This window comes from Xyrauchen texanus, chromosome 41, assembly GCF_025860055.1.
Source record: "Xyrauchen texanus isolate HMW12.3.18 chromosome 41, RBS_HiC_50CHRs, whole genome shotgun sequence".
Taxonomy (NCBI): Eukaryota; Metazoa; Chordata; class Actinopteri; order Cypriniformes; family Catostomidae; genus Xyrauchen; species Xyrauchen texanus.
Genome location: NC_068316.1, coordinates 28666540 through 28684068, shown reverse-complemented (window position 1 = coordinate 28684068; position 17529 = coordinate 28666540). Strand labels below are relative to the sequence as shown.

The window sequence follows — 17529 nt, the reverse complement described above, 5'->3', positions numbered from 1 at the left end:
CGTAATACCTTTTCGATACTATCATGACGTTTGACATTTCGGTAGTTGATTTCGGCTTGCACAACTATTGAAAAGTCCTTGAAGACCAAGGGAAATGATTGATATGTGATTTTTCTAATAATCATGCAGCCCTAGTTAACAACAAACTCCCCTGTGGCCTGAGAGCTACTCTCAGATGCTTGTGGTGAATCTATCAGAGAGAAGCCAGAGCCAGATGGAGCATAACACCACCTCTAAATCTGTGATGAGAGCGTCTGTCCTTCCTTCAGCTATGCTCTTAATGTCGTTAGAGAGCTGCAGTCAATACTAACTGAGCTCTGTCTTCTCTTTTTAATCACCAAGTGTTTTCATTTAGCTCAGGATGTGTGAGAGTAAGTTGTGCCACATGTTTTGTTGAATGTTGGCCTGGGCTACACTACTGGTCAAAACGTTTGAAACACTTGGCTGAAATGTTTCTCATGATTTTAAAACTCTTTTGAACTGAAGGTGTATGCTTAAATGTTTGAAATTAGTTCTGTAGACAAAAATATAATTGTGCCACCATATTAATATATTTCATTATAAAACAAAAATGTAATAAATACGTTTTTGAAATTGATGACTTGGACCAAAAATAAAGAAAAGCAGCCAATACATGGCCAACATGGATGGGAGCTCCTTCGATACTGTTTAAAAAGCATCCCAGGTGATAACTCCAAGATGTTGCTTGAGAAAATGTCAAGAGTACATGTCTGCAAATTCTAGGCAAAGGGTGACTACTTTGAAGGTACTAAAATATAACACCGTTTTGATTTATTTTGGATTTTGTTTAGTCAAAACATACTTCCTAAGGCTTCATTTGTTATTCCATAGTTTTGATGACTTTACTATTATTCTAAAATGTGAAAAAGAAATTGTAATGAAGAATGAGTGTTTCAAAACTTTTGACCGGTAGTATATTGATTATTCACAATATATTCTCAGTGATTTTGCTTGCATTAGAATTACATTTTATTTCCATTATTCAGTGTACACTGTCCATTTTAATTAATCATTGTAAAACTCAATGATTTGTTTGCTTTATCATTTAAACATGTAACTCACGTTTTTCATATATTACAAAGCTTTAGTAAAATGAATGTAGATAAATTTAGGTTTTTCATACTATATATTTTTTAATAGGGCATTCAAATGAAAAAGAGTACAGATCATTCTTCCAGTGTGGAAAACATGCCTCGATTATTTTTAACTAGATTTTGGTTGTTCTTATTAAACATGTAACATTTCAATATCTGATTTGATAACAAGATCTCCCTTCTAACCCATTTCAGAGCAAATGCATTAATATCAAAATATTGCCCAAAGGCATAAAATATAGAGAGAATGATTAATAGCTATATCGTCTAACCCTTGTTGAATGCATGGTTAGTTTCCCTCTGCATTGTACTAGATGTACAATGATTTATCTATTCAAACTGCTACGTATTGTGTATACTCTGGGTGTGTCTTACCTCACTCCCTAGCTCCCTATGTTGTGAATTGGTTTATTGTGAACACAAATTTGGGTGCTGACCAGGGTGTTGTTTCACTGAGCATTGGAACAAAAACAATTACGAGGTCATGCTTTTAAACACCGCTGAAAATAATCTGCAACGTCACTTTTTAAATGACACACTATCATGCAATTTGGTTGTAGATATTAAAAAGTATGGTGTTATTTTGACCGATAAATTACATAAAGAATTGTACAAAGTAGTGTATCCCTTTCATAAAAATTATGGATATGAGAAGCTAATTCTCTTTAAAAAAGGAAATATTGTTTTGACATCCTATATTTTCATTTGTACATTCTAATGGCTTTAAAAGACATGAAGCCATTTCCGAATAGAGAACATGGTAATCATCGATGGTGCATTATGGGAATTTTTACTGTTTCTGTGCACTGGAACAAGTTTGCAATTCAGACTGGCCTAGAAATGGACTACTCCCTGACCAGTGCCCTCACTATTGAACGAGGGATTTTGAGACGCACCCTCTGACACTGACAAAACAATAAAACTTGACTAGCAACCCAAACATCTGGGTGTGGCCCCATTTCTCATTTCAGAGATAATCGCTTGTGGTTTTCTGCTATTACTAAATGCTGGCAAGGCAAATCTGGCATGGCATGGCATTGTGTGTGTATGCGGTTATTGACTCAACCACATGCACACAAACACTTTTCCTCTGTGTTTTGTAAAGGGTGTGTGCTGCTAGCCACTGTTGCTCAACCCTTGCCTAAATATATGCACAACAACGCATCTGTCCATTTGTGCATAGCTTTCATTTCCGGATGCCATGTCACCCACACAGGGTCATTGCATTAAACTGCTGAAACGACTTCTTTCTTTCAGATGTTGAAGTGAAACCCCTATTAAAGCCTCTCTATTTCTGTCTCTCTCCACAGTTTCAATGTATTTCAGTTTCAGTCAAAGTTTGTTGTAGAATCCCATTTATAGTAAGTTTAAAGTCAACCTGAAATCAAAATTGAACAACTATTGAAACTATAACTATTCAAAATATTGAATAACCCATGATCTCAATAAACTTGCTTTTACCTCCTGAAACAAGTTTCATTTTTGGCTGACATCAATAAGCCCTCTTAATTGTTTTAACCAATCCCCTCCAACCATCTGACTCCATTCGGTCGGTAACACCCACTTTTCATGATTAATTCATTATTATATATTATAAAATCAAAAAACTTTTTAATTAACATTTTTGTTTTAGCCTAATCACAAAGGCATCAGATTACGGTGGTATAAAGAGGTAGCGAAAATAATGTTAAGATGTGACCATATGGAAAGTGTTTGGAATTGACTAGCATGCTGAAGTGCTTCTAGGTTACAAAGATCACACACTTTTGTCCTCATACATGCAGAAAGAAGGACTTGAAAGAAAATCCAGTTCCCACTTTCACAATGATGTGTCTGTGCATCTCTGTTTGAAGACTTCTGTAATGTCCATTTGAACTAAAGCGACAAGAGGTTGAGCAATTTCAGTATGTTATCAAATGGGAAGCAAAGGTCATCCTCTGTGGGTGGGGGGGGTGGGGTGGGGGGTTTAAGCATGACGTTCAGGATGTAAATGACGGAAAACACAGTAAAGGCCCTTTTCGTATAACTCTCATTCCCCAATTTATTGATCTACCTTTAAGCTATACTAGCTGGATTTCCATCCGTTGAAGTGGTTAAACTTAAAAATGTGGTCATGTGACACTGCCTCAAGTTGTGCCTGAAAAATGTGCTCACAACTGGACTAACCAGTGGACCAGCATCTCAAATGTTTCTCTGGTCATTCTGAAATGCCAGACGCAAGCCCTGTCATCAAAATGATTGGTTACCATTACCTTCCAGAGCTCTTCGACATGCTTTTGTTTCATGATATAAAACATCTGCCGCCGATTACAAGTAAGCATTTCTGAGAATTTTTGTCTGCGCACTCTCAGCTGTAAGTAGCATACGTTTTTACATTGAATGAAAGAGCCACAGTGGCTATAACTTTTAAATTATTCCAGTTTCGAATGAATTTAATTCCTAAATTGGATGGAAGAATGACTATTGTTACCCTTAGCATATGTTGCAATGTATCTCTATATATGGCGTTGTACGACACTACGTCAAAGGCATATTAGGCCTTTCAGCTAATACTCATACGTACATTATATGTGAAATAATGGCCCACGGATCATTCACAGACTGTCAAATCTAATTGACTGGCTTTGCTCAATTTCTGGGTGTCAAGATACACTTAGTTTTTCAGTCCACCAGGAAAAAACATTGATTTGACAGGTTCTCAGGCATCTACAATGAGCACTTCCAAGGTTTTTGCGAGTTTCACGGCATTGAATGTTTTGAAAGATATTCAAGAGTTCACAAAGTCACCTATAAGTAAAACTTTGGTTGTTTATTTTACATGTCTGTTGGACAGCTCATTCTCTTCCTGTCTGAGTGGGCTGGTTTTAACCAGAATAAGCTTAAAAACTCTGTTATTAACCACTGTGATTTTATAATAAGTAAGATTCTTACCACTTACCGCACACTGGCATATTAGCGATTTTACAAAAAATAAGCCAGGGCTGAAGGGAAGACTGCGATTTGAGTGTGCGTGCGGCAAGAGGGTTGACTTTCAACATGGTCTCCTAAAGTATTCTCTACACAAATTGGAAACTGGACAGGCATTTTGCCCAATGCTAACCCTTGCAGATCTGGAGAAAACTGTCAATACTCGCAACAAGACAATGGCACACATCATTGGAGTTTTTTAATTTCTTTCATTATGTTGAACTTGCTAACATTGTGTAATATTGCAGCACCACATTTCAGCAAGTCTATTTTTCTGCTCACAGGAAGGAGATGAAGTCAGTCTCTTTTGCCCTCCCACTTCCTGTAACACCAGCTGCACAGCTGAATGTGGAGCATGGTTTGCCCCTACTAAAGATTGCTTTCTTACTCAATCACACCTTTAGCAGCTATTAACAGCACTTTGTCTAAATCTCCAGCCATCTTTTTAAAACTGAAAACAAAACTATCAGTCCTCTAGTAACAGTGGACTCTAGTTTTGTTTATGTCCAAAGAAGCTTAATCTCCACTATAGAATCCTCAAGTTAATGTGAGTGTTGGAAGGTCTTTGATTTGGAAATGTTGGACTGTTGACTTGACGTATGGTGTGAAATACCAGATTCAACCCTGCAAACTAACCATAACTTGGTATCACCCTCCGATGCATAAGGCATATTCCAATCGAAAGTGATCATCCCTATGCCCTACTCACTACAAAGGACGGAGCTTTTTATGTGGGCACTCTGAAGGGAGTATGGCATTACAGTTTTAATATACCCTTCACTAAAAGTCTTGAGAGAGGGCCCTTTGTGGAAAAATTAACTTTTGTTTGGAATGACCCTTCAGGTGGTGTCCCCTTCCTGAAGTACCTTTCAAGGGATTTGGAAAATGCCCATCATTTATACTAATGAGACGTTTACACTGAAAGTGATTTTGTAATGAAAATTGACAAAGTAATTCATTTTCAGTGTGGGTTGGATATTAGAAATGGAGAGTTTTGATGCGAAGAAGTTAAGCAGCGATATGCAAATGTGCAGTGATATGATGCGGCGGCGACTAATGGCAGTGCAGAAAGAGCCAATAGCTAATGAAATCAGCCAGTTCCATTCTCATTGGCTGACCACTACACAACTTCTGATGTCCAAACTGCAGTGGTTTATATTATTCCACTGAGAAACAAAAAAGTGTTGTTTACAAGTTGGAAGGTTGCTTCAATGATTACTTCAGCGTAAGAACTAGTTACCAGATTTGACAAAGTTTTGAATATTCATGGCATCAAATCTTTTACTAGATTCATTTGCTCTTTGGTGTCCTGGATAAGGTGAACTGTGGTTGGTTGTTTTCCATGTAGGCCAGAGTCCCCCTTTCTATCTCCTTTGGTGGTTCTTGGTCAAAAGGGAATAATATTAACCAGGCTTTAATATTTAGTCTGCCCTATGGCTTGCTAGCCTTACTCCTTTAGCATCAATCAGGTGCCATACAGAATATTATATATGTTATATAATAATTGGCTCTGAATTTATATTTGAGGACACCAAGGTGTGCAACAGTCCAACCCTTTGAACAGACTGTAAACGCTATACATCATTTTTCCATGTGCCATTCAGTCTCATGTACGGCCGAGCACTCCTTTGAAAGTATACTCCAAATTTGTGCGTACCGGCACACAGAAAACTGAGGTTTACTTTGGCCTTTAGTCTAGACATCAAAGCCTTTGTTTCGTTCCCAGTAAGTAAAGTACAGTGTCTAACCTGACTAAGGTCTATAGTGACACCACTTGCACCAATCTTTTAAGATGACTTTAATAACTACATTCTTTAAGGTTTAGAAGAGCGCAGAGCACAAGGCTTCTTCCTGGTGTTGAATAGGAGCTGGTGCTGCTCTGACTCCACATCTTTGAGGAATGAATGGAATCCTCTGTTGGTGTCCACAGCAGACACAGCAGATCTTTTATCTTGACAGAAGGCTGGTTGCATCTGCTCTGCAGCTCTGCTGTGAACAGAGAGACTTTGGATCAGGGCAATAAACATTTTATTTGTTACCGAATGGTGTGTGTGTGTGTGGTTGAACTCGTCACCCATAAAGCCTGAATGAAGAATCACTGAAGTTAAGCCTTTAAAGGGAACTGAAAATGTAACACTATTGAGTGTACATTCAGAGAGCCATGATGCATTGCCCTCAGTCTGTACATTTACATATACTTTAAATGTTTGATTTCAGTTGGACTAATAGATTTTTTTTCTTTTAAGTCCGTAGAGTTTGTTCTTTATTAGCTCCATTTAAATGGATAACAGGATTCAGACACCTTTGTGAATGAAATTGCTGGGTTGAAGTGAAGAAACTCTTCAATTACTAGCTGCTGGAGTGGTAAATTGCTGTCAACATCCACCACACTAATTTCACATTAACCGTATATCATGATTATGGCCCTGTATCGCTGTATTTGCTGCTTTCCCCACTAATTATAAACCATCTTCCTGGACTTTGTTGTCACTCATTAAACCCTTTATTTGTTTATATATTTATTTTGTGTTTTATCTTATCTTCATTAGACTGTGGACATCCATAAGGAAAAGGTTGCCCGGCGAGAGATTGGCATCTTGACTACAAATAAAAACACATCAAGGACTCATAAGATCATCGCTCCAGGAAACTTGGAGCGGCCTGTGAGGTACATCAGGAAACCCGTCGACTTCACAGTACTGGATGATGTGGGCCATGGAGTCAAGGTAAAGATCTCTCCATCTTTCGTGTCTTTCGCTTCCAAAATGTAGTGGTGGCCACATGTCTTTGAAAGCACAGAGGTAGACGTCTGTAATGAGATCAGACTCCAACAACCCAGCCTGTGTTCAGATCTCTATCTGTCTAAACCCTCTGTTTATCCCCATTCAATTGAGTTAGTGCAGTGCTGTTGTCCTCTAAAGTAGCAATAAATAGGGACGTGTCTGCAAAAAGCCACAATGACACATTAAAGAAATCATTCACCCAAAATCAGTCGAGCATATGGTGACCAGAATGGAAGCCAGATCCAGACATGGAGGAAATAAAGAAGAAATTCTGATAAATTCTTATAATTGTGAATTTCAAAGTTGTGACTTTATTTCTCGCAAACTCGCAATTGCTAGAAGTTGTAAATTGCAAGATAAACATACAATTACAAGAACTAACGTTGCGAAATACAAACTCTATTACGAGATTGAGTTATCTCCACAGAGATGTAAAATTACAAAATTAAACCAGAAATGAGAGAAACACGATGACGAGAAAGTCGCAATTGCAAGAAAGTCGCAATTACAATGTATTAAACTAAGAAATAGTTACAAATGAGTGAAATGCAATTGTGAGAAATAGTTATAATTTTGAGATATAAACATGTAATTATTAGAAACAATATATCTTGTAATTGTGCCTATTTCTGGCAATTGTGACAAAGTCGCAATTGCAAGATTTTACGTTACAATTGCGAGAAATTGAAGCAGTTGCGAGATATAAACAAACAATTTCAAGACATGTTCAAAATTATGAGACCTAAACAAGCAATTCCAAGATATGTTCAGAATTGTGAGATATAAACACTAAATTGAGATATAAAACTCCAGTTGCAAGATATAAACTTGTAATTACAAAATAAAAATGCAATTACGAGGTATTAAATTGCGAAATATAGTAACAAATGACAGATACACAATAGCGAGAAATGGTCATAATTTTGAAAAATAAACATGGAATTACGAGAAATGGTTGCAGTTGCCAGAAATGGGCACAATTGTGAGGTCTATACAAGGTCTATACATGCATTTCCAATAAATATTCGCAATTGCGTGTTTTTATCTCACAACTGTGTGTCTCTTGGAATTTATTTATTAATTTTTAATTGTGGAATTGCTCATAGGCGGAAACCGGCATGGATAGACCAGCGGAAGTCAAATTTACAAAAATATACTTAATAAAAACCCACCATAGATGTAGTTCATACAGCTCTTGCGCTATATTCCAAGTGTTTTGAAGCCCAACAGTAGCTTTGTGTAAGGAAAAGAACAAAATTAATGTGTTATCTGCGGAGTATATTGCTTTTAAAGCTCTTTTGAAACCGCTCTCCTTTTATTATAATGGCATTCAAAATTCATATTTTCTTTTTGAATTGTGGGCAACCCCCCATTAAAATAGTCCTAGATTTTCATTTTGAAATGAACTCCCTGTGAAAAAAGGAAAAACAATGTATGTAGTCCTCATTCCAGCTTTTCAATGTGTTGACAGCATTCATCAATGTTATCTGCTGTACTGGTGTGTAATAACATGTAATAACATTTGACCCAGTGACAGAAGCACTGATTTAATCTACTGGTATTTGTGAGTGTCATTGGCATTCATTTGGGATTAGGGCTTCAGTGACGCCTTTCACCCAACAGCCAATCAATAACAGGCATTTACAGAATGTGCCTCACACATGATCAATACTAATGTACAAGTTTACATTTATTGAGGTTAAAGCTAACCTCTGTTTGTATTAGGGCTGTATTCAACCAAAGAAAATCTTGGTCGACTGAAGTCCTGAAGTTTTCGACTAAAAATCGACTAAAAATAACGTTAGAAAAAAAAACGTTAAATGAATTAGCTGCGCACTGTGCGCAGTACTTGGTAGCCTTGATGTCCGCCTAAATTAATTATAAATAAACATAAAAAAAAAACTAGTAGGCTATTTGCAGTATATTAAACCGTTTTTGACCTAATTATTTTGCACTGAAATGAGTCTGACACATGAATATGTCGGCTCTGACAGCGTTGCATCACGTGCACCTGCGTAATATCATAGCCTATGATTTCCGAAAATAGTAGGCCTACTATGTTGTCATGTGATATCATCACAAGAACTGTTGAGGAATATGCAACATAATTTAGACAATTATTTTTGTCATATGTTATAATAAGAAGTTATAACTGTCAGACACTATCATTTTTCAGAGACACGAATAGACTATTAACTTAAAGCTTTTACTCTTAATAAACACAAAAGGCACATCCACTTTAATAAAAAAAATAATATTTATTAAACAAACCAGATCAAGAGCAGAAACGAAATAAAGTGCATAACTGAAAAATAAAGCATCTTAGGCTCAAAACTAACACAAAGTGGGCACAGCGCAATTGCACGTTAGGCTACAAAAAAATAAATAAAAATAAGTGCCCAAATCCAACAATACTTTAAATAAATGTGCAACATTAAAAAATGTATTAATGTTCAAAACGAAATAATGTAAAAACAATGAAATAAAACATGGCTACTCACTCACAGAGAGTACACTTCAATCAGTGTCCACTCCAAACTTTTTTGTGTTGTGTGCGAGAAACACAAGCATATCCACGTTCTTTGGAAGGAGACAGCTTCTTGCTTTATTGACAATAAATCCCGCCTGTATAGGCCTTGCAACTCGGGCCAGGCTTGGGTATCTGTCTTGGTTTTTTTTCCACCACCCCAATGGTCCGGAGTCGATTTTGGTTCTGTCCTGAAGATAGTTTTTAATTTCTTCTGTCACTGTGCTTCTCCCACCTGATTCTCTAGAAACCTCGTCGTCCTCATCTTCGCATAACAGCATAGCAATCTCCTTCTCTTTGTAATTTTTCTGCTTTTTTGACACATGTTGCTCCTCCTCACTTCCAGGTTCACCTGTGCCTGTGACTGCGCTCACTGCGCTGAGTGCACTCAGTCGTTCTGCTAGCTGTGCAACTACTGTATAGGCCTCGTCTCGTTTGGCATCATCCAGAAAAGACAGCTGCTTAAAACGAGGGTCTACTACTGCAGCTGTAATGTATACACTGTTAGTCATCATCATTCGGTTTTTAAACTCCCACCTACTGTCAATTTCTTCGACCAGCTTGCTTTTCATTTTTTTGGTAAGGGGGCTGTCATCATCCGCGATGGCCAGGTGACATTTCTTTAAGTTTGCCAGCATGGGTACTGTTGCAGACAGGGACACGTTGTCCTCTTCAGACAGCAGCTCGGTCAGGGTTGTCATCGGTTTCAGCACATTTTTAATGTCCTCTACCGCATTCCAGTGTGCTGTGGTAAGGTCCAGTGTACTGCTGTCGCTCTTCTTTGTAAAGTTTGGGTCAGACAGCACTGCGGTAATGGGCCAGCGTTGCTCCAGCAGTCGCTCCAACATCGAAAATGTTGAGTTCCATTCCTGAATTAGTTCATGCTGAGGGACGTTTTGCTGCTCCTGCTTTTGTTTTAGCCCAGTTTTTGCTTTGTGCCCCTTTTTGAAATGTCCCACCAGATGACGTGATGCAGCCACGGCACGACAAATTGGATCTTGTTTGAGTACAGAGCTGCAAAGTGTGCCCGGCGCACCTGACGCCCTGCATCTCTGGCCATTTATGTGATTCCACACATTTATGTGATTTTAGTGTTTCCACACAGCGTGCCATATTAGCCGCGTTGTCACATACAATAGAAATTCTCTTTGCTTCTTGAATTCCAAATGAATCAGCAACTTCAGATAGTCGCGCAGCAATGTTTATTCCTGTGTGCGCCTCTTCTATTTGTTTTGTCTCAAGCACAAGACTCTGTGCTTTCCAGTCTCCATCAATGAAATGGGCAGTCACTGTCATATAGGACTCCATTCTAAGAGATGTCCACATATCTGTGGTCAAGCTCAGTGCCTCGCTGTGTTGTATTAACTCTGAAACTTTCTCTTTGAGTCCCGCATATTTTGCGGTTAGTGCATGCATGATTGTGTGGCGTATTGGCAGTGTATATCCAGGTTCCAAAACTTTTAACAGGTTCTTAAAACCTTGGCCCTCCACAACAGCAATGGGCCTCATATCCTGAGCAATACAGTTAACAATTCCTTCCGTGATTTTATTTTTCCGTTTGGATGATAAAGGAGGCTTAAAATCCAGCGTGGTCTGAGTGTGGGTGGGGGATGCTACCGTCATTGCGGATGGGTGCGCCTGCAGTTATAAAACGATTATTACACTAAAACATTGAAATATGCCAATACTGATATTTTCATATAACGTTAGCCCACTCAAAACAGACAGGGCAACCTAACGCAGACAAGTGAGCTTACCGCTTTTAGATGATACGACATGTTTGTCGTCGAGCTGTGGAAGGCAAACTGTTTCTTGCAAACTTTGCATTCTACCTTTTTCCCGTCAATTTTGACAAAATGCTGCCACACTGTCGACATGTTGGACGAGGACTGACTAATATAATACAAGAAATAATATTCCGCATATAGCCTATCTACTGCTCTTCTCCAGTGGGTTGGGCTAATCCAAAAAAAGTGAAAACAAGGGGGGTGTTCTGAAGACAGACTGTTACCTGTGTAACAGGGGTACTCTGAAAACCCCCCCATTAGCAGTTAGTGCTTTCCACCTGATGAGATGAGCGCGCCTCAGCGCGGCAAAACTGATGAAATGAATGCGGCAAAAAATCGACCAATCAGAATTTTGGTCGAACCAGAACGTATCGACCAATTAATCGAGTAGGACAATACAGCCCTAGTTTGTATAAAGATGGCTGTATGACCACTGGCAGTTTATCCCTATTGATGGATTAAACTATTCTGGCCTTGTTTCAGTGGCCAGAATGGAAACTGAATGAAGCAGAGGAATTAACCTTTACTGTCTGATAACAGCTATTTTTACCAACAATTACAGTATATGTTATCATATTTAAAATAAAATCAGGTATCAATATAGATGTACTACCAAAGCCCTAATTTTAGTATTGAAGACAACTGTGACAGAAAATCCCAGCAGTATTTTATTCCACCTTTTGACGTTGACTTGATGTTCAGCAGAATCCGTAACCCTGAGTCACCTGACAGGGTGGATTACAGCATCTTTGGCCAAATTGCAAGTTTGCAAAAGATGAGATTTATTTAGTCAGCAGTCTCCGGAATGCAGAGGAGTTCTCAGATGGTGTTTTGAAAATGTTTTCTTTAATTTCGTTAACTTCCCTTCCCTTTTGAGAATTTTTTTTTTTACATTCCTTCTCTCTGCCCATTCACGTATCTGTTTCATTGAACATTATCCTGAGTGCTTTCGCAGTCTTAAGCGTGGAGGATTTTGGAGCTGTCAAGAGTTTGATACATTAAAGCTGTATTTCTGTCTGGCTGAGAGAGGATTGTGCTCTCTGCTGATTCCACAGAGATGTAAATGAACACTGCATGTATGTTTCCCTGATGGGGAATATCTGGTCCTTAAAACCAGCTTGAAATCTTGAAAACAGCAGCTTGCTACGCTACCAGCCGCTCATTATTTAAAGTACTTGAACCACAGTTAAGCTACACATACATTTATACTAAATCCAACTAATAACTGATTCCAAAACAAAGTGATAAATGGCAGATTAATCAAATGTTTGTTAACAAAATCATAATACTTGAAATGTACTTGAACCTCTGGGAAACACTTGAGTCATGATTCAATTGGTGAGTCAGTTTTGTAAAGGTGGTTCATTGAAAAGAACAGTCCAAATGAAGCTATTTACTAAAATGAAGTAGACTTCCCAATGGTATTTCTAAGAGAGAAGACATTCTAGGAGCGTGTCTTCGCTCACTCGATTTGTTTGCAATACAAAGAAATAGCAATGCTGTGTTTCGTCACGCTGCAATGCTAGTTGTTGGGAAAATGACTCCTTAACCTCTTCAACTCTGTGGGTCCAAAAGGGGTTGCTATGTCACGGAAAAAGTTTATGCTTATGTTAATATCCGAATACAAAAGTCAGGCATATGGGGTATCGTTTTAAAGCTTTTCATAGATAACCATCACATCTGCATTTGTTACATGAAATAAAAAATAAGGCCTAAAATATTTTTATTGTTATTTCTAATAATAATAATCATTTTACTATACATTGGTAATACATTTCAGTTGTTAATTCTTAAGGCTTTTATTTTGTAAGTCTGGCGCCGAGCACTCCAGGAAGTCAGTGTTTGTTTGTAGGCTAATTCACAGTAGGGAAATACGCTTCTCATTCAACTTCTGGTAAAATGCTTTTCTGGTACCTTTCTCAATGCTTGTTATAGGCGGACAGATCTATTGATCATCTACACCTGAGATGGAGTTTGTGTGGAGCGACCACATATTGCGCGGAGCAGCGCATCACAAGCCTCTGCGCATGTTAATGTGTGCATGTCAGCAGAGCTGCGCTCGTTCAGTACAGCGTAGTGCCCGAGACTACTTGGCTGTGCATGCTGACTGTATATATTATTAAACAGTCTTTTGTAATTCACAAAGATTTTTGGATGACCGTAACGGCTTAAATAAAATGTACGGGTTTTATGGACTACTTAAATGGTGATTTGAAGGTTATTTTTTATTATTTGAGCTGTATCGTATTTGGATCGTGCTCACCGGACCGATACCCGATCCGGGTTCAAACTTCAGTATCGGACCCGATACCAATCGACGTATTCGATTGGTGCCATCCCTAATACAAACGTCTCTTTAATGCACTGGTCACTGCTGCTGTAATCCCCAAATAGCTAAACTTTATTTCTGCTCTTACCTTAGGCAGTTTACTTGTCTGTGAGTATGCTTGCGTGAATAAACCAATGTCAGATCTTAGATGTCCAGTCCAGCAGGAAAAGCATGCTAAATAAATCATCTGAAATAATGTATTTACTATTGATGAAATATTATACAACATGGCAAAGGGGAGGATCTTAACTTTCAATGAAATTTAGATAGAGCTTCTAGTCCACTCAGAGGCCGAGATATTCAATGAAAAATGGGGGTGGTGCTTGAAATGGAAATTTAAATTACACCTGCAATTTTTCACTCAAATTTAAAAGCTCGCCATTTACACATACTGTTAACTAATTGCCCAAAATTGGTCTAATATTTTCAGAAACCCCCACAAATAATAATAAAAGACTTATTCATAAATAATATTGTATATTTTTACAATCTTATGATGAATATCATTTTTTGTTTCTCCTAACATTTGTAAGCATATAATTCTGGTGCGGTTCATACTGACTCGCTCCATATAGTCTTATTTTATTCCACTAGATGGCAGCAAGTACTAGAAAAATACATTTTCCTTTTATAATCTTCTGTCTCAAAATGCCGATCTTTGTTTCATCAAATGTCTTGGCCTCCAAGTGAACTAGAAGCTCAGTCTAGGTGTCATTACTGACAAACATATTCTTTGACAATGGGTTTTTGATTTTGTCAACGATAACGAAGATGACATGAAAAGCTGCATTATATTGATAATCAGTTTGAATGAACCAGTGAAGTTGAATGTGACAATCCGCTATGTCCACAACATAAACTCAATATTGCAACCGATAATGAAGTGAATGAAGTTACACACTAGTCAGAATGCATAACTTGCTAAACAAAATCGAATGCAATATCCTAAACTTATAAGTGTCAGGAATTCACAACAGAGTAACATTTAAAAAGTAGCAAATACTTCAGTGTATTCATTATATGCCATAATTTCAGGAGATCAGCTTTTCTTGACCATTTTATCATGTTACTTATTGTTACTTGTTACTTATGAATTAATCATATTAATCTTTAATATGTTTGATATATGTTTAATAGTTGTAAGTAGTTTTTACATTTTTCAAAATATTTTAATATTTTATATTTTGGTCTGTTACAGTTTGACAAGTTTTTCTGTCTACTAAAATTATATACCATTTTAGTCAAAGTAAAATGTACTAAAATGAACAAACATGACTTGATGAAATACTAAATTGAAAGGGTATTTGTCAAAAGACAAAAATTACAAAGGAAAATGAACACTGTTCATAGGGGACAGTGCATTATTAATGTGCCACTGTAGTGCAGAACGGTCACTGCACATGCCTTTGACAATGGCCTTTCATTGTGACAACGCTGATTCAGCAGTTCTGCAGGAGACAATGCACACTTCAGTGTTTCTGTGTAAATTGGGTCTTTTAGAAGTGTAATTATTGTGTTTTACTGTAAGGAAAAAGCATTTTGTCACTGCTCATCTCCGCTCTAGTGAGCCGAAATGCAGGTTGAGGTTTCAAGTGCTTTTGTCCTGCTTCAAGATCTCTGAACTGAGACATGGTGATTTTGACGTGCTTCTCTCTTTCTCTCCCTCTTTCTCTCCTTTTCTCTTTCTCTCGTTCTATAAATCAATTTCTATTTTTATGCTGCCCACGGCAGTGGCTTAAAGCCAAGGTAAGTGTACTTATCCATTGACCACCCCCACCCCACCCCGTGATCCTGTTAAATACTTATATTCCCATGTTAATTCCTCCCTCATAACCTCTTCATATGTGTTGTAGTTGTAGCTCAAGCTTCAATCCCAGTTCTTCCCAATTAAGTTGATTTGTCTTACATGGCTCTATGAATTTAATTGAATATAAACTAGGGCTGTCAATCTTCTAAAAAAAAATTTATAATAAAATTAATTCTATTATAAACCAGTTAATGGCATATATCAATATTTGAAGAGAAATCCCCGCCTCCCCTAAATTTTTCTCCAATATATTATTTTAATATAAATTAATTATAAATGTATAGCGAATATAATAATTCCGATAAAATATACATTACATAATTGTTGAGGAACAGTGAAGCATTGAATAGGAAAAACAAAAAATTGCTTTAAAATGCAATATACTGTATTGTTCATTTCCATATTATTGAACATAAGCCTATCAGTGGCCACAGCAAAACATTTTGCAATTTCATTTGTCAATCTGTCTGAGATGGATTTATTATAAGGGATTTTCTAAGGACACGTCTATGTGAATTCGTCAGACAGACACTTTGAGCATCTCAGTTTAGATGTCACTTCATTATGTCACAGCGGTTTTAGGATGTTGTTAAGTTTAACGTTGTTTGAAACTTAGAAAAACACGTCTCAAAATCCCAGCATCCGGAGTTGGGCTTCATACAGCTGTGTTTGAACACAAGAACATGTCCTCATCTTGTGCTGCCTGCTGTGTTTTCATCTGTACAGCTGTGCGTAGCCTGACTGCGCCCTGCTGACTGAGACTCGTAAAAAAATGAAAGTAGGTCTTCAAGCTTGAACTCCTCCGATGGTAGGAAAATTCGAACTGCAGAAAAGTTTTTATGCAATTAGTTGTGCTGAATTAATGCGTTCAATTGACAGCCCTAGTTTTAATACTATATCAAGTACAAATGCAAAAAAATCATTTGTTGCACATGTAATTATGCTGTATGGCCTTTCCTGACACATTTTGTTTGTTTATTTTATGGTTATCAGTGTTTATTTCACCGATGTTTGTGCTTTAATGTTAATTTCCTGGATGGTTTTGTATTATATTTTATATATATATATATATTTATTTCATTCAGTGTTTGGTAGTAATGGACTACATGATCTTGATGATGTAATCAGGGTTCTGCTTCGTAGATCTCAAATATAATAAACACTGATGAGCCAGAAAATTATGACCACCTGCCTAATATGCTGTTGATCCTCTGCGTACCACAAACAGCACCGACCCACCGAGTCATGGACTCCACTAGACCCCTGAAGGTGTCCAGTGGTATCTGGCACCAAGACACAAGCAGCAGATCCTTCAAGTCCTGTAAGTGGTGAGGTGGAGTCGCCATGGATTGGACTTCTTCATCCAGCTCATCGAACAGGTGCTCTATCGGATTGAGATCTGGGGAATTTGGAGGCCATGGCAACATCTCGAACTCTGTCATGTTCCTCAAACCGGCAGGGCACGTTATCCTAATGAAAGATTCTGCTACCATCAGGGAATATCATTGCCCAGAAGGGGTGTATCTGGTCTGCAATGATTTATAGGTAAGTGGGACGTGTCAAATTGACATCCACATCAAAGGCCGGACCCAGGTTTTCCTAGCAGAACATTGCCCAGAGCATCACACTCCCTCCACTGGCTTGTCGTCTTCCCACAGGCCATCCTGGTGCCATAAATTCTTGACGCTTACACAGCCGTCCACTTGATGTAAAAGAAAACTGTACAATGGTTAATGCCAAGGTCCAGTTCCAATTCTCACGTGCCCATTGTAGGCACATTTGCCGGTGGACAGGAGTCATCATGGGCACTCTGACTGGTCTGCGGCTACGCAGCCCTATACGCAGCGGAGTGCGATTTCACTCTGTGTTGTGACACATTCCTCCCATAAACATCATTAAAAAAATGTGTAACTTGTGCCACAGTAGACCCTCTGCCGGTTCAGACCATACGGGATAGTCTTTGTTGCCCTCGTGCATTGATGAGCCTTGGGCAACCAACACCCTGTCACCTGTTTGTGGTTTGTTCCTCCTCGGATCACTGTCGGTAGGTACTGGCTACTACTGACCGGGAGCACCCCACAAGCCTTGCCATTTTAGAGATGCACTGACCCAGTCATCTGGCCATAACAGTTTGGCCCTTGTCAAAGTCGCTCAGGTCTTTACTCCTGCCCATTTCTCCTGCATTCAACACGTTGACTACGAGAACTGATTGTT

General features: G+C 38.2%; 1 protein-coding gene across 8 annotated transcripts in view; it reads left to right on the top strand.

Annotated features, from left to right (window-relative positions):
• abi1a (abl-interactor 1a) overlaps window positions 1-17529 on the top strand; it is a 72893-nt gene that overhangs the window by 23238 nt on the left and 32126 nt on the right. For 5 of the 8 annotated variants that reach the window (XM_052113548.1, XM_052113551.1, XM_052113554.1 and 2 more), the window contains exons 3-4: window positions 6632-6808; window positions 15240-15254. In XM_052113548.1, the coding sequence (XP_051969508.1) occupies window positions 6632-6808; window positions 15240-15254 (192 nt within the window). The remainder of the gene's footprint in view (window positions 1-6631; window positions 6809-15239; window positions 15255-17529) is intronic. The other 3 variants (XM_052113550.1, XM_052113553.1, XM_052113556.1) reach the window with 1 other exon arrangement.